Here is a 27261-nt window from a genome sequence, read left to right as displayed (position 1 = left end):
CACCACTCTCTTGAAGGACATGACATGTTTGAATCGATCGCAAACATTTCGCATCGGCACCATCGAAATCCTCGATACGACCTTACCGAACTTGTTTAATTGTTCACGTAAATCCTCATTTCTAATAAATGGCGGGATATTACTGATGTTAATCTTTACCGTCGGGGCTTGTAAAGCAAACACAGAGAGGAACGTGTTCGGTTCAATGAACAAGCCTTGTTCGACTACACTCGCTACCATGTGCTCCTCGGACAAAAAAACGACAAATTTCTTATTCATACGAGAGGCAGCGCGAATACTGTGTGCACCAACGATGTTTCCAATGGCGGAAAGCACATCGTTAATTTCCACCTCGTTGGGAGGAACACAAGCTAGCCCGTGTTTACGAGTTAGCGATTCGTACGTATCAATGCGGAAACGTTCGCCCGCCATTCTAACTCGACCAAATAAAAGTTCGTAGCCAAGAACCGAGAGAACCCAATGTTTGTCGAACACCAACAAACAGATCAAATTCCCCCCTGTCCGGACCGGACAAGAGGGTATCAAACCTAAATAATCGAGCTAAAGTAAATAAAAAACGTGCGTTCTAAGCACAAAAATGGCTTACAAAGCGCCGTCAAAGCCAGTAGGCCGCACCCAACAAGGGCCCGCTCTCAATCCTCTCTCTCTCGAAGACAAGGGTGCAGAACGGATGAAAACACAATGCCGAAGCACACAGGATGGAGAAGGAGAGGGAGGGGGGCAGGGGAGGGGAAAAACGCAACGGGCTCACCAAAGCACAGAGCAGTTGCTCACAGCCGCCATGACGCCACACCCAACGCACAGACGAGAGATAGAGATAGAGATAGAGATAGAGATAGAGATAGAGATAGAGATAGAGATAGAGATAGAAAGAAAAAGAGAGAGAGAGACATTTCGTTCCTCTTTATTACTGGGAAGTTAGTGTACATGATGAAAAGTCATACAACACATTTCATATAAATAAGGATGGGGTTACATGAGGGCAAGGACTAGAATTTACAAATGAACTTGGAGGACACCATCAACCAAGCGGCAAAGGGATTCCTTCACGCACCATCGCTGTGAGAAGAGCGTACATTCAATGAATTCAAGCTCCAGATGTAAACGAGACGTAACTAGACCTTTGAAAATCATAAAAACATCATCATCAGATAAAAGTGGTGCACGAATGGTTTGCATTTTGTGCTTTCTTGATAAATAAATAGCAAGTTTTGCCTCCGCAAACAGATAGTTGGCTAAAATACATTCTTCTTTACACCGGTAAGAAAAATTAAAGCCAAATATAAAAACACAATGTGTGAAAACCAAGCCTAGCCCTTCAATCACACGTGATAAAACTGAAAAAAGAGGAGCCAACCTCGTACATTCAATAAAAGCATGAAAAACAGTTTCAGGGACATCACAGAAGGGACACATTTCCGAGTTGTCAGGGCATATGCGGTGAGATAAAACGTTTGAAGATAAAATATAATGTGCCAGTCGCCATTGCAGGTCCCCAGTGCGTTTGACAATGGGTGCCCTATACATGGTGAGCCATTTGATTGTTGCGGCAGCGCCAATTTGGAGCAGAGGTCTCCAGTGTGTTTGAGGTTCTGTTGGTTTACAGGGAACAAGGATTCCAACACACATGGAATAAACAGAGGATTTCTCCATTGTATTAAAAGGAATAAAGCCTTGGAAAGAAATTAAAAGTTTTGGAAAGGGGCATTGTGACAAAGAGGGGTTAGCTTCCACCAGTGGGTCCCATTTTAGCCCGGTTTGTTTAAAAAGGCGTAAAATCAGAGAGAAGATCCTCCCAATGACTCTGATAGAACGAACACCAGTAGCCACAGCAACGTCAGCTGCTGACTTCCATTTATGGAGAAAAGGGTCTCGAAAGTTTTTGACCTTAGTGCAATCAATATCAATGAATTTTTGCATAAAAGATCGGTCACTACAGACCCCTTTAAAAACTGGGTTTAAAAAGACTGGCTCATTTAAAAACATTGGGAGGGAATAATCACATGCATCACGCTGAAATTGAATCGCCTGCCATGCTTCCAGCATGCTCCTGTAGAATAGGGGGACCAAAGTTAAGTCAATGTTCTTGATGTTGATGAGAAAGAGTTGCTGGTCAAAACCAAGTTTCCCGGCTTGCCTAAGTAGGCAGTGAGCAAAAGCTTTCCACGGGACATCCGTGTACAAGAGCCGGCGTAGTGAGAGGAGGCGAAAAGCCATCACCTTACTGTTGACATCGACCAACCCCTGTCCACCTTCAGCAACGGGCAGGCTTAGCACGCCTGACCGGAGCCAGTGTTTCCCCCCCCCAAAAAAGTCAATGAAAACACTTGAGAGTTTTTTAAGAATAAAAGCTGGGGCTTGTAGTGCCTTAAGCTTATGCCACAGCATTGATGCCGCAAGATTGTTTATTATCAGGGTGCGACCCCGATAAGAGAGCTGATTCAGTAAACCTTTCCATTTTAGAAGCCGCTGCTCAGTTTTAGTTATAAGTGTTTCCCAGTTCTTCGAGACGAAGTCCGGAGTGCCAAGAGAGACCCCGAGATAGTGTATCCCGTCTCGTGCCCACACAAGCTGGCCGGGCAAGGTTGGAGGAGGGGTGTCACTTGGCGGACCCAAGTAGAGAGCATTGCTCTTGAGCCAGTTGATTTTTGCAGAGCTTGCCGAGCTAAACTCCTGGATACAATGAACCAAGGAAGAAACATCTTCATCAGAGCAAACAATTATGCACAGGTCATCTGCGTAGGCAATTGTCTTGACCGGGTTTACTGCTGGAAGGGGGGCGAAACCAAGAAGGCGCGCACGCAATCGAATAAGCAGAGGCTCAACTGAAAGGGAGTACAAAAGACCAGACAAGGGGCACCCTTGGCGAATTCCTCTACAAACAGAGAATGGCTGGCATAAAATATTATTTACTTTTAACAAGCTAAAAGTATTATTATACAATAATTTAGTGTAAGAGATAAAAAATTCCCCGATACCAAAGCCACGTAAAACAGAAAAGAGATAAAAATGATCAATTGCATCAAAAGCTTTTTCCTGGTCGAGGAAAACCAAACCAACATTCCTTTGTTCAATGGTACAAATATCGATAATGTCGCGAACGATAAAAATACTATCATGTATAGTCCTTTTGGGAATGCAGTAGGATTGGTCGGGGTGTACAATCTCCCCAATCACCAGCTTGAGGCGGTTTGCAAGAGCTTTGGCAAATATTTTATAGTCAGTACAAAGTAACGAGATTGGACGCCAGTTTTTCAAGTTCTGAAGGTCTCCTTTCTTGGGAATGAGGGCAAGTACAGCCCTACGACAACTGAGGGGTAGTGAGCCAGATCGCAAGCTGTCGTTTAAAAGACCAAGTAGTTCAGGACCCAAAAGGTTCCAGAAGGCCCGGTAGAGTTCCATTGGGATCCCATCTAAGCCTGACGCCTTGCCAGTGGGTAAAGTTTGCAATGCGGAAAAAAGTTCTTCCGAAGTAACTTCCACATCCAACTGTTGGCGTGCCATTTCGGACAAGGTGGGCAAAGAGGTAACCAGAGAGTCAATCATTCCATGATCAATGTTCTTGGCACGGTACAAGTCAGAGAAATATTCCTTGGCGGAACCTCTGATACATTTTTGATCATATGTCACTCTCCCTTCTTTTGTCCGAAGCGAGGTTAGTTGCTGGCTTCGTTTGGTTCGGATTTCCAATCCAAAGAAGAACTTGGAAGAGGTATCGAGAAAACACAAATTTTCCATTCGGAGCCGGACCAAAGCTCCTCTCGCTCGCTTTACACACAATTCAGCAAGAACGGCCTTTTTCTTAGCCAACAAAAGATTAGTCCGTTCAGCATTAGAAGCTGAGAGGTTAGATTGTAAAGTTAAAATCTCCTTGGTAAGCAGGGATTGAAGAGCAACATCATTCTTGGTATGAAAGGACCCGTACTGCTGGCAAAACATTTTTATCTGGACTTTTGCATTGTCCCACCACTGTCCGAGGAGAGGGAAGGAAGCTTTCCGCAGGAGTAAGGTCTCCCAGAAGATTTTAAAAGCATCAATAAAACATTTGTCTTCCAGAAGACTAACATTGAATGTCCAATAGACAGCACCACGATTGCAAATCGGGGAGAAAGTGCGAAACACAACCATGTGGTGATCTGAGAAACCACTCGGGACAATAGCAGTATGGGTCACAATATTTAAAAAATCACTATTAATATAAAACCGGTCTAACCTTGCGAGGGACAGACGGCCATTTAAACACCGACACCACGTATACTGGCGTGTGGATGGATTTCGAGTTCTCCAGATGTCAACAAGGGAGAAGGTTGTCAAAGTCCGAGTCAGAGGCACAATACTTGCTGGATGAGGCTCATTCCCATTGCGATCAATGGTAGAGTCCATCGTACAGTTAAAATCCCCTCCTAAACAAACAAATCCATTAAAATCAAAATGTGCAAGGGAGGTTTCTAACTGTGTGTAAAAAGCAATTCTATCCGTGCTGTCATTGGGTGCATAGACGTTCACTATTGTGTGTTTAAAACCATTAAGGGTGAAAGTGAGAGAGATCAAGTACCCTTTAATTATTTCATTAAAATCAACAATGAGATTACAGAGAGAAGGATGCAAATAGATGGCTACCCCAGCCCGAGGACACTCTAAGCTACTGAAGAACCACCTTCCTTTCATTATTCTTTCCCATTCACTCATACAGGAGGAACTACATCTGGTTTCTTGTAAGAGTAAGATATCGATGTGGTTCTGCAAAACAAGCTCCTTAACTTCAGCTTTTCGTAAATACGAGCGTCCTCCGTTTATGTTTAAAGTGGCTATAGAAAAAGCCATAGTGTGGAATTTGGGGAAGGGTATCAGTCAATTGGGTCATGATATGCCTGCAGGTGCTTCCTTGCTTTCAGAACCCATTTCCTGAGACGAAACATTTGTGGTTCAGTCAAACCAAACTGCTCGGACTGAAGGAGCAGTCGCTTTGCGGAGATGATAAAACTGTGCAGATCAGGGAAGGAATCCTGAATTTTAACATTTCTCTTACGGAAGGTGTGATGTAAAAACTTTAGGATCTCCTGGGGGGGCACAGTCGGACCACTGTCCGGTTCCTGGGATAAGCCTGGATCATTCCAGACCTCGGTGCTACCACCAGAGGCAAGCGACGACGCGCCATCGGAGTCGTAGTTTAATTGGGGATCTACATTAGTACCTTGCTCCCCCGGTGGAGCAGGTATTTCCATTTCTGCCAGGAGGGGAAAAACTATTTCCGAAACAGAACATACACTCTCTGCTTCCATCATGTCCGGGGTTGTCTGTGGCGCAGACATCTCAGACACTTCACCCTTAGCAGGGAGAGGGACCAAAACAGGTTCATTGCTGACGTCCATGGTTGTAGTATCGGCAACCATAGGGGTAGTCACAGCTACCTCTTGGAACACGACGCTACCTCCTTGTACCTCTTGGGGCACAACACTACCTCCTTGTACCTCTTTGGGCATGACACTACCTCCGTGTGCCTCTTGGGGCACAACATCACCTCCTTGTACCTCTTGGGGCACGACACCACCTTCTTGTTCGTGCTCGTGTTTGTCTTGCTCGTTATCAGGAGCGTTCTTATTATCCTCCGTAGCTAACACGGCAAATCTGTTTTCCGTTTCCACAGCAGCAAACGGGGCAGCTGCTTCCAAATGGGAGCCATTTAGTTTGCCCGACGCCGCCAGTTTTTTCGGAACGCTCACCGTTACATCGTGACCATTGACGTTTGGGCGCTTGTTTCTCCGAGATTGAACGGTGATAAAACCCTCGTCATCCGCTTGAGGTCCCTTTAGTTCTGCACTCGCACTGCGGGGCTGATTATGGGAGGCGTCTGTACACTCCGCTCTAGATGTGCCACTCGTGTCTGGCTTGGGCTCCGCGACTCTAGATGTACCACTGGTGCTTGGTTTGGGTTCCAGGTGTTGAGATTCCCGGTTAAATTCCACACGTTGAGATTCGTCACCGGGAATATTTGGTTTCGGACAAGCGTTCTTTAAATGTCCGTGCTCGCCACAAATAAAGCACGTCATTGCCTCAGTAGCGATGTAAATTTGGTAGCTGCGATCTTTGTGCTTCAAAGTCACAGCAGCACTAAGCGATTGTGCATTGTTCTTTAAAACAATATAACAGTGACGCCGGAAAGACATGATGTGTCTAACCGAAGCGCCAGAACGCAAACGTAAGGGGATCATTGAGATCCGTGACACGACCGTCCCAAAACGGTTTAAAGCACAGGTAATCTCCTCGCTTTTAAAAAAAGGTGGTAAATTCGAAATAATAATTTTGACGGCAGGTGTGTCCAAAGGACACACAGTAAGAAAAAGATCCGGTGCGACAGACAAGCCGGTTTCGACTGTCTGAGCAACGTATCGCTCTTCGGACAGGAAGAGCACGACACGTTGATTCATTTTCGACGCTGCGAGAATGTTTTCGAGCCCAATTTGTTCTCCGAAACCCATTACAACGTCGTCAACACTAACTCCGTCCGGCGGACAAACTATGACCCCGTTCTTTGGAGAAAGTGCCTCGTACACACTATTGTGCAAACGTACGTTTGCCATAGTGTAAAATTAACAAATGAAGTAAATTGAAAAAACAAAAACAAACCTGCCACAAGCAAAACTAGCAAGTGGAGGAAAAGGAAAAGTAATAATATGGGTGAAGTATTTAGCCAAGAAAAGGCTAAACGTATAAACACGGCAAATGGAAGAGCAGGCCCAAACCAGGGGGTCCTGAACAGGCCTGCTAATCACTTACCATGTGCGCTCTCTTTCTCTCTCCTGTCTCAACAAAGAAAGGAAACACGGGGAAAACTTCACAAACACGTACAAGGACACAAATGGAGTGAAATGGAGGATGGGAAAGACGCCAACACAGCACAGCACTCACAGCTCCTCACACACAGCAGCCGTGATTGCCACACCCACGCACGACTCACAACCATCCAGAAGGGGCGCGCGAGAGAGAGAGAGAGAGAGAGAGAGAGAGACTTTTGACGTCCTTTTATTCCAAAAAATATAAAATGCATGGATGTACAGTGTATAAAATCAACAAAGCCAAAAACAAGAGAAAACGATGAAGCGAGGAAACAATACAGATACATGCGTTGATCAGTTCAAATTTTACGGAAAACAAATGCAATCTTCTGCAGCAATACTACGAAGTGTAGAAATTATGAACAATCAAGAGAAAAATAATACCAACTCGTTTTGGCGGACTTCACAGACACTTTTCAAACACCATTTTTCTGCAAATCCATCAATTTCACCCATGATCTTGGAAAACTCAAACTCATGTTTTAGCCTTGCAGCACACAGTGCGTTGAAAAACGTCATGACATTGCATTGATGAATGGGCTTACCATTCCGCTTCTCCTTTCTGGACAGGTAAGTAGCAAGCTTTGCTGTAGCTACAAAAAAGCACAACAGTTCATATTCTTTGTTGTGTTGCCGTCTCTTTTTGAGCCCAAAAATAAAGGATCGAAAAGTAAATCTGAAATTCATTTTGAACGACACAAAGTCTAACCATTCAAATAAAGGAAAAAGTCTTTCACAACCAATAAAAAAATGAAAAACATCCTCATTTACAGAACAAAAGGGGCAACATGCAGATATTGGGGCAAAATTCCATACATATGTGTTGCATGGGATGATCCAGTGGGCAAGGCGCCACTGAAGATCACCTGTTCTTTTGTTAATCAGCTTACAATACATCGATTCCCATACAGGTTCATTGGGGGGCCCGGCAGGGAGTAGCCTCTTCCATCGTGCTACTCCATTTAGCGGAGGAATACCAAGAACTTGAGATAACCACCACCTATACAGGCTCTTGCTGCTCTCAGCGTGCAATACACTTGTCCCTGTGCTAACAGGTGGAAGTTCCTTGGGAAGGCAGTCAAAAATCAGTTTCGGAAACGGGGACTCGTTGGGGTGTCCAAAAGTATTCCAAGTCCAAAGTTTCTGTAGCTGATGACGTTTTTGAACAACTTTCCTCAAAATCGTTCCAATTGTCCTCTTGGACCGAATCGCCGTCAAGGTTGAAATTTCCTCCACATTCCTCCACCCGACACCGGAGTTTGGCCGAAGGTGCCATACTTTGTTTATGCCTGCCTCAATAAAGCGTTGGCACAGATGACGACTCTTGGGAACATCAGGGAAGAGAGGATTGAAGAACAGGGGTTCAACCTCGAACATCCCTGGGGAGTAAGTGTCCGCTTTACGGCTCACGGAAAGTCTTTCCCAGGCACTGAGAAGGCTCTGGTAAAATATGGGGAGCGTTGATGTATTCACGTACTTAAGGTGAGTCAGGAATACTTCGAGACCATAGCCGAGTCTACCCGCCTGCTGTAAAATATGGCAAGGCAAGGCATGGTTTGGCAGGTTTTCACCAAATAGGAGGCGTTGAATGGAGCACAGGCGAAAAGCCATGAGACGAGATCTCACGTGAACAAGGCTCTGACCACCTTCAGATGAAGTCTGGCATATTACGCTTGGCCGCAGCCAATGATGGCCTCCCAAAAAAAGTCCACAAGTTTGGCCTGTATCCTGTCCAGCAGCACTTCTGGTGGTTGCAGGCAAATAAAGCGATGCCACAACGTTGTAGCAACCAAGTTGTTTGCCACTAAGACTCGGCCCTTAAATGAGAGGTGCGGTAGGGCTCTTTTCCACAGGTTCAGCCTCCTGTCTATTTCTCCAGTCACACCTTCCCAATTCCTTTTCTCAAATTGTGTAGAGCCCAGGGACACACCAAGGTAATCAACACCATCTGCTTTCCACTCCAAGTTTTCTGGAAGAGCAGGCAGAGAGAGAGAGAGAGAGAGAGAGAGAGAGAGAGAGAGAGAGAAGAGAGAGAGAGAGAGAGAGAGAGAGAGAGAGAAAGAAAGAGAAAGAAAGAGAAAGAAAGAGAAAGAAAGAGAGACGAGAAGGGAAGAGAAGAGAAGAGAGGAGAGGAGAGGAGAAGAAGAGAAGAGAAGAGAAAGAGAGGAGAGGAGAAGAGAAGAGAGGAGAAGAGAGGAGAGGAGAAGAGAAGAGAAGAGAAGAGAGGAGAAGAGAAGAGAAGAGAGGAGAAGAGAAGAGGAGAGGAGAAGAGAAGAGAGGAGAAGAGAAGAGAGGAGAGGAGAAGAGAAGAGAGGAGAAGAGAAGAGAGGAGAGGAGAAGAGAGGAGAGGAGAAGAGAGGAGAGGAGAAGAGAAGAGAGGAGAGGAGAAGAGAGGAGAGGAGAAGAGAAGAGAGGAGAAGAGAAGAGAGGAGAAGAGAAGAGAGGAGAGAGAGAGAAGAGAAGAGAGGAGAAGAGAAGAGAGGAGAGAAGAGAAGAGAGGAGAAGAGAAGGAGAGGGAGGAAGAGAGGAGAGGAGAAGAGAGAGAGAGAGGAGAGTGAGGAGAGAGAAGAGAAGAGAGGAGAGGAGAAGAGAGAGAGAAGAGAAGAGAGAGAAGAGAAGAGAAGAGAAGAGAGAAGAAAGAGAAGAGAGGAGAGGAGAAGAGAAGAGAGGAGAGGAGAAGAGAGGAGAGGAGAAGAGAGGAGAGGAGAAAGAGATGAGAGGAGAGAGAGAGGAGAAGAGAAGAGAGGAGAAGAGAAGAGAGGAGAGGAGAAGAGAAGAGAGGAGAAGAGAAGAGAGGAGAGGAGAAGAGAGGAGAGGAGAAGAGAAGAGAGGAGAGGAGAAGAGAGGAGAGGAGAAGAGAAGAGAGGAGAAGAGAAGAGAGGAGAAGAGAAGAGAAGAGAAGAGAAGAGAAGAGAAGAGAAGAGAGGAGAGGAGAAGAGAAGAGAGGAGAGGAGAAGAGAGGAGAGGAGAAGAGAAGAGAGGAGAAGAGAAGAGAGGAGAAGAGAAGAGAGGAGAAGAGAGGAGAAGAGAGGAGAGGAGAAGAGAAGAGAGGAGAAGAGAAGAGAGGAGAAGAGAAGAGAAGAGAAGAGAAGAGAAGAAGAGAAGAGAGGAGAAGAGAAGAAGAGAGGAGAAGAGAGGAGAAGAGAAGAGAGGAGAAGAGAAGAGAGGAGAAGAGAAGAGAGGAGAAGAGAAGAGAGGAGAAGAGAAGAGAGGAGAAGAGAAGAGAGGAGAGGAGAAGAGAAGAGAGGAGAAGAGAAGAGAGGAGAGGAGAAGAGAGGAGAGGAGAAGAGAAGAGAGGAGAGGAGAAGAGAGGAGAGGAGAAGAGAAGAGAGGAGAAGAGAAGAGAGGAGAAGAGAAGAGAGGAGAAGAGAGGAGAAGAGAGGAGAGGAGAAGAGAAGAGAGGAGAAGAGAAGAGAGGAGAAGAGAAGAGAAGAGAAGAGAAGAGAAGAAGAGAAGAGAGGAGAAGAGAAGAGAGGAGAGGAGAAGAGAAGAAAGAAAAAGAAACGGCAGATATGATGTATTTCAATGTATGCTAAGATGACTTCATAAACATGAAATCAAAACATGACGTAAGTAAAACTTTGTCAGATTGTTAAACATAATCAAAAGCAATGACATGCCAAATTCAGTAATATTTGAGCTTATAATTATTGAGATACAACATAACAATGGTGCAAATAATTAGCATACTTCAAGAAATCGTCGATATATTAAATAAGGGACATTTTGACATGTCTCCCAAAATGCCAAAAGAAAACATCGACCAAAATATTTTTTCCCCATCTAAGGAGACATCACATCATAATTATGCACATTGGGGAGGATCATGGGGGGGGGGGGGAGGGGGTGCACGGTAGGCCCCTCTGGCCCATGGACTATATATATGATCCAGGCTTTCAATGACATCTTGGATACGACTATCCGGTCTGTACCTGTCTGTGGTGAGGATATTGAGATCACATCGAGATTCACTTACCTTGGCAGTGATATTAATGGTTCCACATGTTGTCACTGAGATGTGCGAGCCCGAGGGCTGACCACATGCCTTGTGATTGCAGTCGGTTGATCAGTATCTCAAGGAGATGGGAATGGGCTGGGCAACGTGCTGTTTGGGGGATGGTGGCTTGGAGGTCTGTGGAGTATCGGCAGAAAGTGGGCGTGGCGATGGGCTGCCCTACCTGACCTAACCTGGTTCTGACAGAATCCTCTTTATTTTTTATTTTAGAAGGTCAAAATTGGCCAAAGGTCAACCACTTTTTTTTTTTCTGTAATCCTCAAGTGTTTGTGGTAATTTGAGATGGGATGAAAGCTATGGGCAAAAATCTCAGTTTAACAGTGATGTCAGCCAGGGTTGCTGCAAATTGGAACACACAGTCCATAATATTGGCATTTCTTGTGTCTTCGACACAAAAGGCTTTTTGGATTCCTATGTTATGCTTGCAGGTAGCTGTTTAATTACCTCGCAAACTAAAAGTGACAAGTGGGGTTAAGCAATTGGTTCATTTCTGTCTGTCTGTCTGTCTACAAATGTGGACAACCTATTTAAATTTAATATTACATTTTGAACCTGAATCGGAACATGAATCCGGAAATAAACAGTTCTTTGGCTGTGAATTTTTAACGACCGCACATGCACAGAGAAGAGCGAGTTGATATTGTTACGTTTGTGGGGGTATGGGATGAAATACCATCGTAGAGGCAGAATTGTATAGGTGTAGCATGGACCGTGGATGCGTCGGAGGCACCCCGATGTATTAAGTAGGGAAACTGGAGCTTAAGATTGTTTTTGCATCTTCACATGGGGGGGGGGTGAAGCTATGTGAACTCGGTAGGGATTAAAGTTAGTTTCCCCCCAGTTTGTGATTGCCTCCTGTGGCTTTTCCCGATGTTTTTTTTTTTTGACAAGGCCGGCCATAAAACCCTTGATACAACAATAACAACAACGTCCCATTAACTATTCATTCGCTCTTCCCTATCTTCCTCTAAAGACTAAAGCTACATTGCACACACTGTTCTCATTAAAACTCACCACATTCTGCTCTCATTACCCCTCCCTTTTTCCTTGTTTCTCTTCCCATTGCGGGATTGGCACATGTCCATCGACGCGTGCCGAGGATGAGTCAGAGGTCTACCATATACTTTGCCCAACCTCTTTGTGCTCTTTACTTCCTCTCTATATTTTTTCCTTAATTATTCTGTTGTCTTTTGTACAAATAAATAAGTAAGAATACCTCAGTGGGAAATAAGTGCTACGGGTAAGATAAGATCTGCTCTTTTGTGCCTTTCTTGATGTTTGGTTATTGTTTGATGTGCTTGTAAATTTGTGCCCCATTATTATTGAATCTTGTGTGCTTCTAAATACGTACCTGTTCTTTGGTATGTGGTTTTCCATCCTGTCTGTTTTTGTTTAATTTCCTTCAATGGCTTGATTTAGTGTGTGCTAGCAGATAGACAGGATGTTTTGCCTCACCGATCGCTCATGCCACTAGCCATCGTGCACTCATGGTTCCGCTCAACGGTATGATAAACAGATAAATGGATTCTCTCACAGCACAGATCCTCATGGTGTCAGTGCATTTAACTTTGCCATGTCACATGACCTGACTCGGTTCATCTCAGCTTTGACTTGAGTTCCTGAACGAGTTCCTGAAAACAGGTATCCTTATTTCCTCCACCGAAGGTTGGTGGAGGTTTTGTTTTCACCCTTGTCTGTCTGTCTATTTGTTACTTGGCAACAAATCCTTTTTTGACAAGTATATTGATCACTCCGGTTTGTGTGTTTGTCTGTCTGCTCACTTATACTCGTCTACAGGTCACAGTTTTAAACCGATCTTCATGAAACCACCAAACGGTAGAGTTGGTGATCTGACAGAATCGTCTTTATTTTTGATGTTAAAAGGTCAAAATAGGCCAAAGGTCAACCACTTTTTTTTCCTAGAATCCTCAGTTTTCATCCGATTGACTTGAAACTTGAATAGGATTCACATATCAGCTAACTGAATTCAACCATCAACAATGTTTGACATCAACATCGGCCAAAAGGTCAACAATTCAAATTTCTAAAATCCTCAATTTTCATCTGATTGACTTGAAATTTGAAGAGGATTTTCATATTTGCTGAATGAATTCAACCTCCAACTATTTTTATGTCAACATACGTCGTAAGATCAACAAATGCCAAAGGTCAACCATATTCTTCAAATTTCTAAAATCCTCAATTTTCATATGATTGACTTGAAATTTGAATAGGATTTTCATATCGACGAACTGAATTCAACCGCCAACTATTTTTCAGATCAGCATCGGCGATAAGGTCCACGACTTATTCGAATTTCTAAAATCCTCAATTGTCATCCAATTCACTTGAAATTTGAAGAAGATTTTCCTATCAGCTAACTGAATTCAACCACCAACTACATTTGAAGTCAAAAGGATGTGCTGCTGAGTGCCATTCAATTTTATTTTTTTCATTATTTTTTTAATACAAAGTTGAGGCTCGTGTAATAGTTAACACACAAAATATATAATAAAGGGAGCGGGAGACGGGAGGGGGAGAGAGAGGAAAGTACATATGCACAACAATAGTAGAGAACAGTGACATTAGTAGATTTGTGGAGGGGTGGGGGAGTGGGGATAAAATGGTATAAAACAAATGGACATGACTGACTTTCAGGAAAGAAGTCAGAATTTGAAAAAGGTGGATTTGGGGTGTATTAACGGAGGTAGACAAGATCAAGGATTTGGATGGGGGAAAACAAGGGATGGTGGTGAACAGCTGCTTTTGAAGACCTCGAGGTAGGAGTGGGATTGAAGAGAGTGTGGGTGTTTGTTCCAAAGGCGTGAGAAAAGAGGAATTAAAGAGTGAAGGTGAGCAAGAGAGTCTTGCATTTGAAAGTTTCACCAGAAGAGGGTTGTTGGCAGATCTTGTGCCTCCTCAAGGAATATTTGGGGGACAGAGCACAGACAGGGTAGGGGGAGCTAGGCCAGAGAGGAACCATTGGAAGACAGAAAGACCACCAACCTGCCTGCAGTGCGAAAGTGAAAATCCCTCAGAATCGGCTTCATCGTGGGAGATTCCAATGATACTAAAAGCTTTGTTTTCTACAGCATGAAGTATGAGGCAGGAGCATCAGCCCAGAGGAGAGAGAGAGAGCAGAACTCCATTAAGCTGTAGATGAAAGCCTTGTATGTGGTGAGAAGCTCAGTAGTGCCAAGAAAGGGCATCGCACGACAGAAGATGCACAGTCGGCGGCTGCCTTTGGAGGCCAGCTTGGAAATGTGGTTTTCCCAGTAAAGATTGTGCCCCATTATTATTCCTGAGTAATAATGCTATTGCCCAGAAACAGCTTGCTTTCGTCTCCTGGAAAGCAAATCCAACGGAAGGAAATCTCACTTCCTTTCACAAAGCCCGAAGCAAGTGTGTGTCCACCCTCAGGAGAGCCAGGAAACAATATCTCTCCATTCTCAGCACTGAACTCTCTTATCTGTCTCTCTCTTCCAAATCCTGGTGGCGTCTGGTCAAATCTGTTTCTGGTGTTTGTTCCCCCTCCAACCCCTCCCTCACCTCAAATGGCCACACGGCTGACTCCGCATGTGAAAAAGCTGAATGCCTCAACTCTGTGTTTGCCTCTAAATCTTGTGTCCCAAACCCATCCCTCTCTGTACCCACCATACCCAGTCGTACCCAGCTGCTCCTGGACTCTGTGTCCTTTCCTCCTGACAAGGTGGAAAAGTTTCTGTCAACCCTCGACTCTGATTCTGCAACTGGACCAGACGGCATCAGCCCACGGGTCCTAAAATCCTGTTCTTCTGCTCTTTCACTCCCTCTCTCTGTTCTCTTCACCCTCTCTTTTGCTCAAGGTCATCTGCCATCTGCTTGGAAATCTGCCAACATCACCGCTTTGCACAAAAACGGTGCAAAAACAGATCCCAGCATCTACAGACCAATCAGCCTTCTCCCAATTATCAGCAAAGTCATGGAATCCATCATTGCTTCAGATATGAAATCTTTCCTCTTCTCCAATGGCTTGATCTCTGATCATCAATTTGGTTTCAGACCTGGTCACTCTACTCTGGACATGCTGCTTCTGCTTTCTCAACAATGGATGGAGGTCCTCAATTCCAAACAGGAAATTAGAGCCTTCTCCCTCGACATATCACGTGCCTTCGATACGGTCTGGCACCCCGCTCTGCTCACCAAACTCTCCTCTTTTGGTATCCATGGAAATCTCCACGCATGCCTGGCGGACTTCCTCTCTAGTCATAGTCAACATGTGGCCCTGAATGGGATTCTCTCATTCTCCTCTTCCTGTTCAGGCTGGAGTTCCCCAAGGCAGTGTTCTGGGCCCTGTGCTTTTTCTGGTCTTCATCAATGATCTCTCTGACTCTCTTGAAAATCCTCTCTATCTCTTTGCTGATGACTCTACTCTCTGTCGCTCCATTCATCATCCCTCAGATCGGCAGTCTGCAGCCTTCTCACTCTCTGCATACCTGGACAAAATCACAGACTGGGCAAACAAGTCGAACATGTCTTTCAATCCTGACAAATCTCACACTCTTAAGATGTCTCTCCGAAAAGAACGACTGGACAACCCTCCCATCCACTTTCTGAATAATCCTCTCCAAGAAGTTCTGTCACTCAAGCTTTTGGGTCTCACTATCTGCCATGATCCTTCCTGGGAAAACCACATTTCAAATCTGGCCTCCAAAGCCAGTCGCCGACTGGGCATCCTCCGTCGTGTGAAGTCCTTCCTTGGCACACCTGAGCTCCTCACCACATACAAGGCTTTCATCCGCAGCTCAATGGAATACTGCTCTCCCCTCTGGGCTGGTGCTCCTGCCTCACACCTAGCTCGTCTTCACGCTGTTGAAACCAAAGCATTCAGAATCATTGGAATCTCCGGCGATGAAGCTAACTGCAAGGGCCTCTCACTCACTCACCGCAGGCAGGTTGGTGGTCTTTCCGTCTTCTACCGACTCCTCTCTGGCCTTGCCCCCCAGCTCTCTCTGGGCTCTGTCCCACAAATATTCCTGCAGGTCGCACAAGATCTGCCTGCAACCCTCTTATGGTTAAACTGCCAAAATCAAGACTCTCTGCTCACCTTCACTCCTTCATTCTTCTTTTCTCCCGCCTCTGGAACAAACTCCCTCACTCTCTTCAATCCCACTCCACCCTCCAGGTCTTTAAAACAGCTGTTCACCACCATCTCTTATCTTCCCCCATCCAAAACCTTGATCTTTTCTACCCCCGCTAATTTCACCCCAATTCCACTTTTTTGAAATACCAACTTCTGTCCTGGAAGTCCTAACTCATAGATACCATAAGAGGTCCTTGTGTTTTATACTGCTCCCACCCCCCCCCCCACCCTTCCCACGCCTCCTCCCCTCAAGCCCTCTCCCTCCCACCAAGCCCTCTCCCTCCCACACATCTCCCTGCTCTCAAATGTTGTGTTTGTGTGCTTCCCCTTCTCTCCCCATCTTGTCTTCCACTCCCTCTTTTTATATATTTTGTTTGTCTGGTTGATTTGTTTGTGAAGTAAATGTTAGCTCTTTCACGAGCCTCGATTCAGTATACAAAAAAAAAAAAAAAATCAAACAAAAAAGCATGGCAGATAGTCAGACCCAAAAGCTTGAGTGACAGCGGGTTTTCCAAACCGTCTTTACGAAGAGAAATAGTGAGGGTGTGAGATTTGTCAGGATAGAATGACATGTTCAACTTGTTTGACCAGTTTGTGATTTTATCCAGTCTGCAGAGAGTGAAAAGGCTGCTGCTTGCCAATCTCAGGGTTGTAATATGGAGCGGCAGAGGGTGGAGTCATCAGCACAAAGATAGAGAGGATTTTCCAGCGAGTTGGAGAGATCATTAATGAAGACAAGAAAATGCACAGGGCCGAGAACACTGCCTCGAGGCATTCAAGCCTGGACAGGAAGGGGAGATGAAAGAATTCAATTCAGAGCGAGACGTTGACTTTGACTGGAGAGGAAGTCCACGCCATGTGTGAAGATTTTCATAGATACCATAAGAGGAGAGTTTCGTAAGCAGGGCGGGGTGCCTGACCGTATCGAAGGCACGACATATGTCAAGGGAAGACGGCTCTTAATTCCTGTTTAGCATTGAGGACCTCCATCCATTGTTGAGACAGCAGAAGCAGCATCTCCATAGTAGAGTGGTCTGGTCTGAATCCAAAATGATGATCAGAGATCAAGCCATTGGAAAAGAGGAAGGATTTCATATCAGAAGCGAATATGGATTGGGAGTAGGCTGATTGGTCTGTAGTTGCAGGAATCTGTTTTTGCACATTTTTTGTGTAAAGCGGTAATGTTGTCTGATTTCCCAGTATATGGCAGATGACCTTGAGTAAAAGAGAGGGTGAAGAGTACAGAGAGAGGGTGTGACAGCACAGCAGAGCAGTATTTTGGGACCTGTGGGGTGATGCTGCCTGGTCCAGTTGCGGAATCAGAGTCGAGGTTTGACAGAAACTTCTCTACCTTGTCGGTAAAGAAGGACACAGAGTCCAGGAGCAGCTGGGTACGACTGATTAAGGTGGGTACAGAGAGAGATGGTTTTATGACACAAGATTTTAAGGCAAACACAGAGTTGAGACATTCAGCTTTTTCACGTGCAGTGTCATGTGTGTAGTAATTTCAGGAAATGGAGGGAATTGGAGTGGAACTACACGATAAACATATGTGTCCAGATGCCACCAGGACTTGGAGGAGGGAGACAAGTTTGAGAGTTCAGTCTTGAGAGTGGAGCGATATTATTTCCTGGCTCTGCTGAGGGTCGATACACACTTGTTCCGAGCTGTGTGAAAGGATATTTTGAGAAATTTTTACCGCCACTAAATTCCAGAAATTTATTTTGATTCATTTTACAATCTTTATTTTATTTAAATTGAATTAAACACTGAAACACTGTTGAACACAAATCGCCTTATTTTTACTTCCATGATCCTCCAGTTTAGCAGTACTTCGACATGTTAAATAGGGTTGTGTATCAGGGTCATATAGAAGACTGTTTCAATAGTGCTTAACATCCGGAATTTTTGTTTTTAACAATGTTTAACTTCATTATTATATTTAAATTGAAGTGCACATTCCATGGCGTAACATGATCGATGAACTCTAAAGATAGTTCTCAATCTCATTTACCTGCAAAAGACTGATGCTGATTTGTACACAGGTGATGTCCATCCTGTAAATATGGAAGGCAGACAACACAACAACGATTCATCTGTCACAGAAGATTCAAAATGTGCTTCAGCAAAGGAAGGTTCAGATGATATTCACATGACAAACGGAAGTGCTTCCTCTTTTGCAACTGGTGAGTGGAAACGTAAAAATTTCACAAAAATTAACAAATCCTTTGTGTTGAGAAAATCTAAAATTTTCTGAAAAGTGTTAAATATTTTCATTTTGATTTTGACAAGAAATAAAATGTGTTCTTTGTTTCTGTAGAACAATCCAGAAGTAAAATGGGACAAATGAGGTCCAGTCACAGTTTGACAGTAAAGAAGAAGCCTTTTTTGAAGAAACAATCACGAAATCAAGACTCACTTCCTATAAAATACAAGTCTGGGCCTCGCAACACCAATATTTATATTAAATTAAACAAACACAAAAAGGTGCAAGAAAGGCGAATACGTTATAAGTGTAATGTATGCAGAATGGATTTTGCTTCAAAGAGTATCATCAAAATACACATGAGGATCCACACTGGAAAACACCCTCGCAATTGCTCTGTCTGTGATAAAGGTTTCTTCACAAAAATCAATTTGAATAAACATATGAAGATCCATACAGGAGAGCGTCCTCACAAATGCTCAATATGTGATAAAGGTTTCTCTCAAAGCAGCAATTTGAAATCACATTTGAGGATCCATACAGGAGAGCGACCTCACAAATGCTCGATATGTGATAAAGGTTTCTCTCTTAAAGGCAATTTGAAATCACATTTGAGGATCCATACAGGAGAGCGACCTCACAAATGCCCGATATGTGACAAAGGTTTCTCTCTTAAAGGCAATTTGAAATCACATTTGAGGATCCATACAGGAGAGCGACCTCACAAATGCCCGATATGTGACAAAGGTTTCTCTCATAGCAACAGTTTTAAATTACACGTGAGGATCCATACAGGAGAGCGACTCCACAAATGCTCAATATGTGATAAAAGATTCTCTCACAAAGGCAGTTTTAAATTACATATGAGGATCCATACAGGAGAGCAACCTCACAAATGCCCGATATGTGATAAAGGTTTCTTTCAAAAAGGCAATTTGAAAGCACATATGAGGATCCATACAGGAGAGCGACCTTACAAATGCTCGATATGTGATAAAGGTTTCTCTCAAAGTGGCGAATTGAAATCACATATGAGGATCCATACAGGAGAACGTCCATATAAATGCTCGATATGCGACAAAGGTTTCTCTCATAACGTCAGCTTGAAATCACATATGACGATCCATACAGGAGAGCATCCTCTGAAATGCTTGATATGTGATAAAGGTTTCTTTCAAAAAGGCAATTTGAAATCACATATGAAGATCCATTCAGGAGAGCTGAAATCTGAAATAGCAGGATATTAAAAATTAGGTGAATACGATTTCGGAATTGAAGAAACCTGAATATGTACCAGTGATCGTTGGAGCAACAGGGAATCTCGATGATCAAGAAAAGCCTAACAGTACTAATAAAGTATTCCAGGGAATATGACAACAAATAAACTTCAGTGGAGGCTGTCAGAGGTTCAGTGGGGATTCTAAAACGAGCCCTTGGAACAAAGCTATGAGAATGAAGTTTCATAAACCAGTTCATGAATAATGATCCTTTACTGAAAAAGGATCTGGGAGAACTTCCTTTTTTTTCTTTTTGGTTCTTTTTTGATTGTGACAAATGTTTAGGAATTTTGTTTTCTCATTGATTTAGTTGTTTTTTTTTGTCACTTTATGGTTATGCTCAGATGGGATCTTGCCATGGCAGTTTGAACATCAATTTTTACTCAATCTTAGCTGAAGTACATGTTTCATTGCCACTTGTGATATTAGCCAGAACACCCTTGTTGTAAAATCTTTTATCAGAAGAAGACTCCTGCCTTTGTTTTTCATGAAACTTGAATTTGTGAAGAGTTTCACAATAAAGAGAGGTCCTCAAAGCACAAATGCACCGTCTGTGTTATTGTGACTATGTAATGGCACATTATGGTCAATTATCAGTCAAAGAAGAGTTTGGAGTGTGCATATCCCTCGAAGTAATCCTGATCTAACCAGTTGAAAACCTTGCACAACATTTACCATCATGGCAAGACTGCACTTCATGCCATCACTGATTGCTGCCAAGCACCTCGGTTATACAGGTCCTAACGTGGAAGAAAGGCCACACAGATTATTTCCACCACATTTTTCTCAACATCAATGGTAATGCATTGTTAATGGAGGGAATACCTTTGAACACAGACTTCTAAAGAAAGGAAGAGGGGAACGAACCTCTCCCCCACCACCCCCCCCCCCCCCCCCTCCAACGAACCCCAAAGTTGAGATTCAAGTCGAAGTCGATGTGGCCATTGGCCAGACCAAGAGGTAAGAATTATTTAAAAACAAAAAACAAAATTAAAAACCAGATCCCTGCAACGACAGACCAATCAGACTGCTCCCAATCATCAGCAAGGTCATGGAATCCATCACATCACTCCCTGACTTCCCCCAATAATCAGCAAGGTCATGGAATCCATCATCACATCACTCCCTGACTGACCCCAATCATCAGCAAGGTTATCGAATCCATCATCACATCACTCCCTGACTGACTGACTCACTCAGTCACATACACACACACACATTCACTGACTGACACAATCACTCAATCACTCACTGAATCACTCACTGACTCACTCAATGACTCACTCAATGACTGACTCGCTGACTGACCCACACAACTCAGACTGACTCACACAACTCACTGACTGACACACACAACTCATTGACTGACACACACAACTCACTGACTGACACACACAACTCACTGACAGGCACACACACAACTCACTGACTGACACACAACTCACTGACTGACACACACAACTCACTGACTGACTCACACAACTCTCTGACTGTCTTACACACACACATACATACACACTCTCTGTCACTCGCTCACTTACCTATGGACACTGCTCGATCGATACATTTACCGACCGGACTAAAGTCTAGGTGAGCGAAAAACGAGCTTTGTGATGTATTGCTATGTTGCGGCTGCGCATGCGTGAATAAACAGTTTGGACAATGGCGGTGTTCGTGTAGTTCGTGTTTCTCCTCGCCTCGTGACGACATCCGTTAGGTTCTAGGACAGTGGTTCTTAACCTTTCTAAAGGCGCCGAACCCTAACAAAACCCACCGAACACAAGGGCCACCCTCAAATCATTTTCGCATGCAAGCCTGCTCCTTATCTTTGTTTTAATGTCCACCAGTTTCGAAAACGCATGCTCGCAGAGATACGTTGTAACGAACGGCGTGAGGAGCTCAAGGGCAATTTTAGCGATGTGAGGATACTCTTCCATTTGGCGGCACCAAAACATTGTGAGCGTTGTTGTGCCGAAGAGTTGTTGTTCAGTTTGGCTCTGCTGAAGTTCGGTGAGGTCGTCGAGGTATTGGTCATTGACAACTGCCATTGCCACGTCAAAAGTAAACGGCTGCCGCACCCATGCTGGGTATTGCTCTTGGTCGGGAAAGTAACCGTCAAATGACTTTCCCAGCTCATCCAAGTGCGTGGCAATCGCTTGCTTCAGCTCCCCTGGTACAGCAGTGCCTCCAACTTCAGACTCATCTTCGATCCCGCTCACGCACTCGTCCAGTACCGAAAAGTTTGCGAAGTTGTCAGTCTCTGTTTGCCGCCTCCACAACGGTAACTTCTTTCGGAAAGCGCTCAGCTTGTCTTCAGATTCGATGACATTCACTCCACCGCCCTGCATCTGGCAATTGAGATGATTGAGTGTGTTGAAGATGTCAGCCAAGTTCGCCAAGGTGAGGATGAACTCTGACTCTTGGAAGTGCGTTGCATGGCAATGCTGGTGTTCTCGCAAAAACAGGGCTAATTCTACACGCAAGGCAAAAACACGGCTCACTACCTTCCCTCGTGATAACCATCGAACGTCAGAGTGGTAGAGAAGGACTTCGAATTCAGAGCCGATTTCATTGCACAGCTCTTTGAAGATGCGATGATTCAGAGCATGGCTTCGCACGTAATTCACAGTTTCAACGACGATTTTCAGAACATTGGCCAGTTTTCGAGGCAGGGTCTTTGATGCCAGTGCGTGTCTGTGCAGGACGCAGTGTGTGACGATGATTTGTGGTGCATTGGCCTTCACCAGTTCTCCAAAACCGGATTTGCATCCCAGAATGGCTGCAGCTCCGTCAGAGCAAACTGCAGACACCATGTCCCACGAGAGGCCGTTGCTTCTGAAGAAGTCGTCCACGAGCTTCTTCATGTCAGCTGCTTTCATCGTTGTTGTGAGAGGCTTGCAGAACAGAAAGTCTTCCTTGATCTCGTCTCCTTTGACATAACATAGTCTGAGGTCCTGGGTGCTCTGTTTCAGGTTTTCATTAAGGATATCTCTGTACTTTGCTCCGTTCATTGTTCATTCATTGAACATTGTTCATTGTACACCGTGAGATATCTATATTTGATCGACGTAATTACATAACAAACGTCGAACAGTTGCACCCCTCCATCCCTTGGGCCAATGGGCGATCTCCATGTTACTAAGTGCTTGATTATTAAACCTCATTATACAAGATAAGAGACCTACGCAGCAGGCAGCTCGATAATTACTCCCGCCAGGGAGTAATGCATTCGATCGTGTCCATCCGTGTGTGTTTCTGAACAAGATATCTGGAAAAGTTCTGGACAGATTTGGATGAAAGTTGGTGGGATGATTGCCCTTGGGATAAGGAAGAATTGATTAGTTTTTGGTGAAGCTCAGGATATTATTCCGGATCCAGTAATTTTTTGAAGGATTTTTTACTATTGGAAGATAGGGCTGAGCAGCGGCCACCCACGGCACGAGTATGCGCTCTACTGAGTGGCGGTCTAGCTACTAACAGACAAGACGGATTTCTGAGAAATGTGAATGTTGGGTGCACTTTTGGGTAAAAGTTGGAAACCTCACTTCTTAACATAATAAGGGTATGGTGAATTCGATTAACGCGCTTCCCAAGCCGAATTTAGAGTTTTTGACCTTCTAATTAGCATAAACAAAATAGCCGCCAAATTGCCATTTTTGGACACATTCTTGGGTAAAGCATTTATATATCATGTATATACATGCAGCTCTATGTGGTAATCTAATCTAAACAATCTACCGAGAAGTTTGTCCACAGCACTGCTACCATTTCACGCATTAACTGGGTGTCACACCACCTCCTATTTTGCAAATCACACCAAGCAAACATCATGGAAAGTCTTCAAAGTGCACCATAAACTGCTGAATAACTTGGGCATTGGTGAACTCACAGAGGAGACAATGAAATCTGCAGAAACGTTCGTCTGCAGAATATATAATGTGCACAGAACAACCTCTGTTGATTCAGCAAGACATATGTTGTTCTCCAAGACAGGTAAACCAGAAGCAATGTCACCGACAAGTGATGCTCTTAATTTCCATTTGATGTGAGTATGTGAGATTCCACCTTCCTGATCAAAATAGAGTTCCACCAACAGGCTTGAGAATGACGAGACCTTTATTGAAATAACACTTTATACGGATCCGGAGGAAGCCAAGACATCTACAGCAAGAGCCAGTCTCATGCCACGTCAAGCCTTCCTGAAAACACATTGATTCCTAGTCCATTTATATAGGGACACGTTTTATCAGAAAATCTCCGAGAGAACAAAGCGACTGGCGAGAGTCCCTCCCACCGTTATCCGCTGTTCGGGGGAGTCAGCCCTTCCTTATCATTCGGACCAAATGTTTCTCTGGGCTCCGAGAAAACAGAAATGTAACTCACAAAGAGAAGAGTGTATGCTTAGCCAAACAAACCCATATATTTTATGGGTTTGTGTACATGAGTAATTCAAAGCATGTTTATACAGAGTCATGCGTTGCTGTGATTAAAACAAAATATATATGGTTAACGATAGGTTCATGTCATTCTACTAGCATTACGCAAAAACACGCGCATGTGGGCGTGGTTTTACGACCAGCCTCGAAAAAGGCACACGTATACAATTGTCCAGCATGACCTCATTTTAAGCACAAACTGAAGCATGTTTACTTTCCCATTTATCCCCAGCAAAGCGAAAAACCCCTTTATTTACTTATGTAAAACATTAAGCAACATTTTAGATCAAAACATATTATTCGACCGACGTTTAAAACAGCATTCTAAGCAATAAAGAATCTACGACTTGACATTCCTTCCTCTTGTCTCGTCGAGACAAAGTATCTCAAGAGACAACGTGCCACATCGGGCTTTATTGAAAAATAATTGTGTAATGCGGGTATTGAAAAAATAATTGTGTAATGCGGGTATCTCCCAAGGGCATATCGTGCGCCCAAAGCGCCTCGCCCGTGCATTTGGCGAACGTGTCGTGTGGTGCGTGCTCGGAGCCTGAGGGCTCAGAACATGAAAGTCCATTAACGTTTCGGATCCGCAACGAAGACGTCTGGTCCAGATGAGGTTCTGCCCCGCCAGAGGGTGAGCCACTTCCCCTGCGGGACTTGCTCCCCCCACCCTTTGCAGACGCAGTCCTTGCAGATCTTCGAAGTTAATCAACGGTCATGCCCATGAGGTCCCTCACGTGTTGCTGTTCTGGGGAATACAAAATGTCGTCAGTATCTTGTGTCTCAATTTCCTGATCAGGGTACAGAGCGTAAAAATCCGAATCCGAATCACTTGAAGCAAAGAGATCCGAAACATGTGGATCAAAGAGATCCGAAACATTTGGATCAAAGAGATCCGAAACATTTGAAGAAAAGAGAGGGACTTCCTTTATGTCAAAGTCTCCCATGGGCGCCTGGTCGGCTTGCGGGTCTAGGATATCCACGTCGGGTCCCTCGACCGCCAGACCCAGTGTCGCAATCAGATCCATAGTTGGGTCGGAAGGGGGCGTGCAGCTGTCCGCTTGTAATACATAAGCAGCGTTAGCCAGTACACGCAAGGGGTTTATAGCACAAGTATCACAGTCATCACATACACCGTTACAGGCAGCAGCCAGTTCCCACATGGGATCCACACAAGTATCACAGTCGTCACAAAATTCAATGCAATTTTCTGGAGCGCCGGTCGCAACTGCCTTGTTGAAGGACCCGTTCAGGTCGACGGCCTCTGTGGTCAGAGCCATAGTCGTTGTCGGCGGCTTTTTCACTTTCCATCCTGTAAAATACTTTCTCATACAGAGGAGGACTAGAGATTTCATTAGTGCCCCCCAAATTACTACCCCGATTATCACAGCCAGTGCGGTCAATAACCACTTCACTATGGTGCCCGTCCATCCCTGGAACCAGTCAGTGAGCCAGCTAAATGTATAAGAATTTTCACGCGCGATCCGATCGATCGTCAGGGCGTGGCTAGTTTCCCTTAGTCTCACTATTGCGGCTGACACTCCTTCAGATGGATCGGGTATGTAAGTGCAACATTTTCCCTCTATAATTCCGCATACCCCTCCTTTCTCTGCCAAGAGCATGTCCAAAGCCACCCGATTCTGCATCACCATTGTACGCATGTGAATCACCGTATCCAATAGTATGTCATGAGCCGTAGCGGTGTCGTTTGCCACCTTTTCTAGGGCCAAAGCCAATTTATCTATCCGGAAACTATCCATGACTGTGCCCGCTCCTGGGAAGAAGAAACCAAACACCTTTTCCCATAGGCTCCCGTGTAGTTTAGTGGTTCCATCTTCGTTCATGACTGACCTCTTATAACGCCTGTCCAAGGACTTTGGGTCTAGCTCATCCAGTATCTCAACGTCAGGAAGGACTGAACCCAGATAACATGTGCCCCCCCAATTATTTGGTAAATAGGGGTAAGCCTTGTCGCCGCATATAAACATTGTCCCATGGGGTGGGACCAGGTGGGTGGATAAGCACTGGAGTCCCTTTACCACCCCATTAATCCTACTAACCCCCCTGGAGAATGTTATAGCCGTTATATTGTGGTTGTGTTTATCTTGCAGTACTACTCGTAATGTAATCCCTGAGCTCCCTTGTCCCAGCTTCCCAGGGAGAGTGTAGGCGCATTCTGATTCTCCCATACGCAAGTGGCCGGAACCCTGGAGGCAGACCCTCCCTTTCTGTGGTTTGTCCCAGACGGGGGCAGGCCTCTCGGCCACATGGGCAATCATTGACGGGCGATAATTAAATTGTCGATTGCAACTCTTGCCGTTGTCAACCCCTTCTCTTTCCAGCGTGGTGACTAAACATGGGGAATCGATAGGTTGTGAGCAGAGGTCATTGAGGGACGGAGGTAGCACTATCATGTGTATTCCTGTGGTGCCTGCTTGGGGAAAGTGCATGCACGACCAGCAGTGTGTCCTATTTTGAATTGTTGCCACCTCCCTGGCCACTTTCCAATATGTGTTTTCACCCTTCTTTGGGGCCTCATCCTGGGGTTGCGGCGTGAGTATGTATTCGATGCATGGTGTGTATTTAGTTTCGCCCCTGGCCGCGCCAGGGGTCCAGACGCTGCACCGGACCTGCATGGTCATGTCTTTCCCTAGGCGTGTGCGTGTTTGTAGCTTAAAATCAGGGGTTCCCCATTGGTATCCTGGTTGGGCCAAGGTCTTAATGCTAGCTTGCCCGTCTTCCCGGAACTCTCGTTGCTTTTGTAGTACCATGCCAACGCGTCCAGGCCCTGCCGACAGTGCTAGCCAATTTATGTTCACCCAATTTGTGTGCAGGGCTTTCTGTTCGAAACATGGTAGTGATACTCTTTGTCCCCATGTTACGGTGAGGTGTCGGGTTCCGTTTTCGCATCTATTGGGGTCGGAGCTTCCCCTAGCTGCTGTTACTATCAATAGTATCGTACCTATGATTAGGCCCATCCTTACTGTGGTTGCTGTGGTGTAGTGTCTGGTGCTTGTATGGCCAACTTACAGTGCGTGGCGTGGATCCACGAGGTCTTGCCCTCGCAAAAGACTGCCGTTGGTGTAGTCAGCGACACCTGGACTGGTCCCGTCCACCTTGGTTCCAAGGCGTTCTTGCAGGTGAAGTGCTCCACGAACACCTGGTCTTTTTCCTCTGGTGGAACACCTGGTCCACAAGTCTCCTGGGAACACCTGGTCTACAGGTCTCCAATTTCCTAATCCACTTTTTTCAAGTGGATCCAATTTTATCCAATATTCAATTTTAAATTCAATCCCATTTAATCCAGTCCAATTCAAATTAAATTCAATCCTTCTCTCAGCATCC

The 27261-nt window shown here is 44.8% G+C and overlaps 1 protein-coding gene across 1 annotated transcript in view; it reads left to right on the top strand.

Annotated features, from left to right (window-relative positions):
• The window catches only part of LOC137417874 (uncharacterized), a 163351-nt gene extending 143457 nt beyond the window's left edge, over nt 1-19894 (top strand). Inside the window, exons 4-5 of the mRNA XM_078770527.1 lie at nt 18067-18180; nt 18315-19894. Coding sequence (XP_078626653.1) covers nt 18067-18180; nt 18315-19447 — 1247 coding nt within the window. The 3' untranslated portion in view covers nt 19448-19894. The remainder of the gene's footprint in view (nt 1-18066; nt 18181-18314) is intronic.
• Nucleotides 19895-27261: the final 7367 nt, after the last annotated feature.

Source organism: Myxine glutinosa, chromosome 1, assembly GCF_964187855.1.
Source record: "Myxine glutinosa chromosome 1, kmMyxGlut1.1, whole genome shotgun sequence".
NCBI classification, from domain to species: Eukaryota; Metazoa; Chordata; class Myxini; order Myxiniformes; family Myxinidae; genus Myxine; species Myxine glutinosa.
This window is presented reverse-complemented; position numbering and strand designations above follow the sequence as displayed.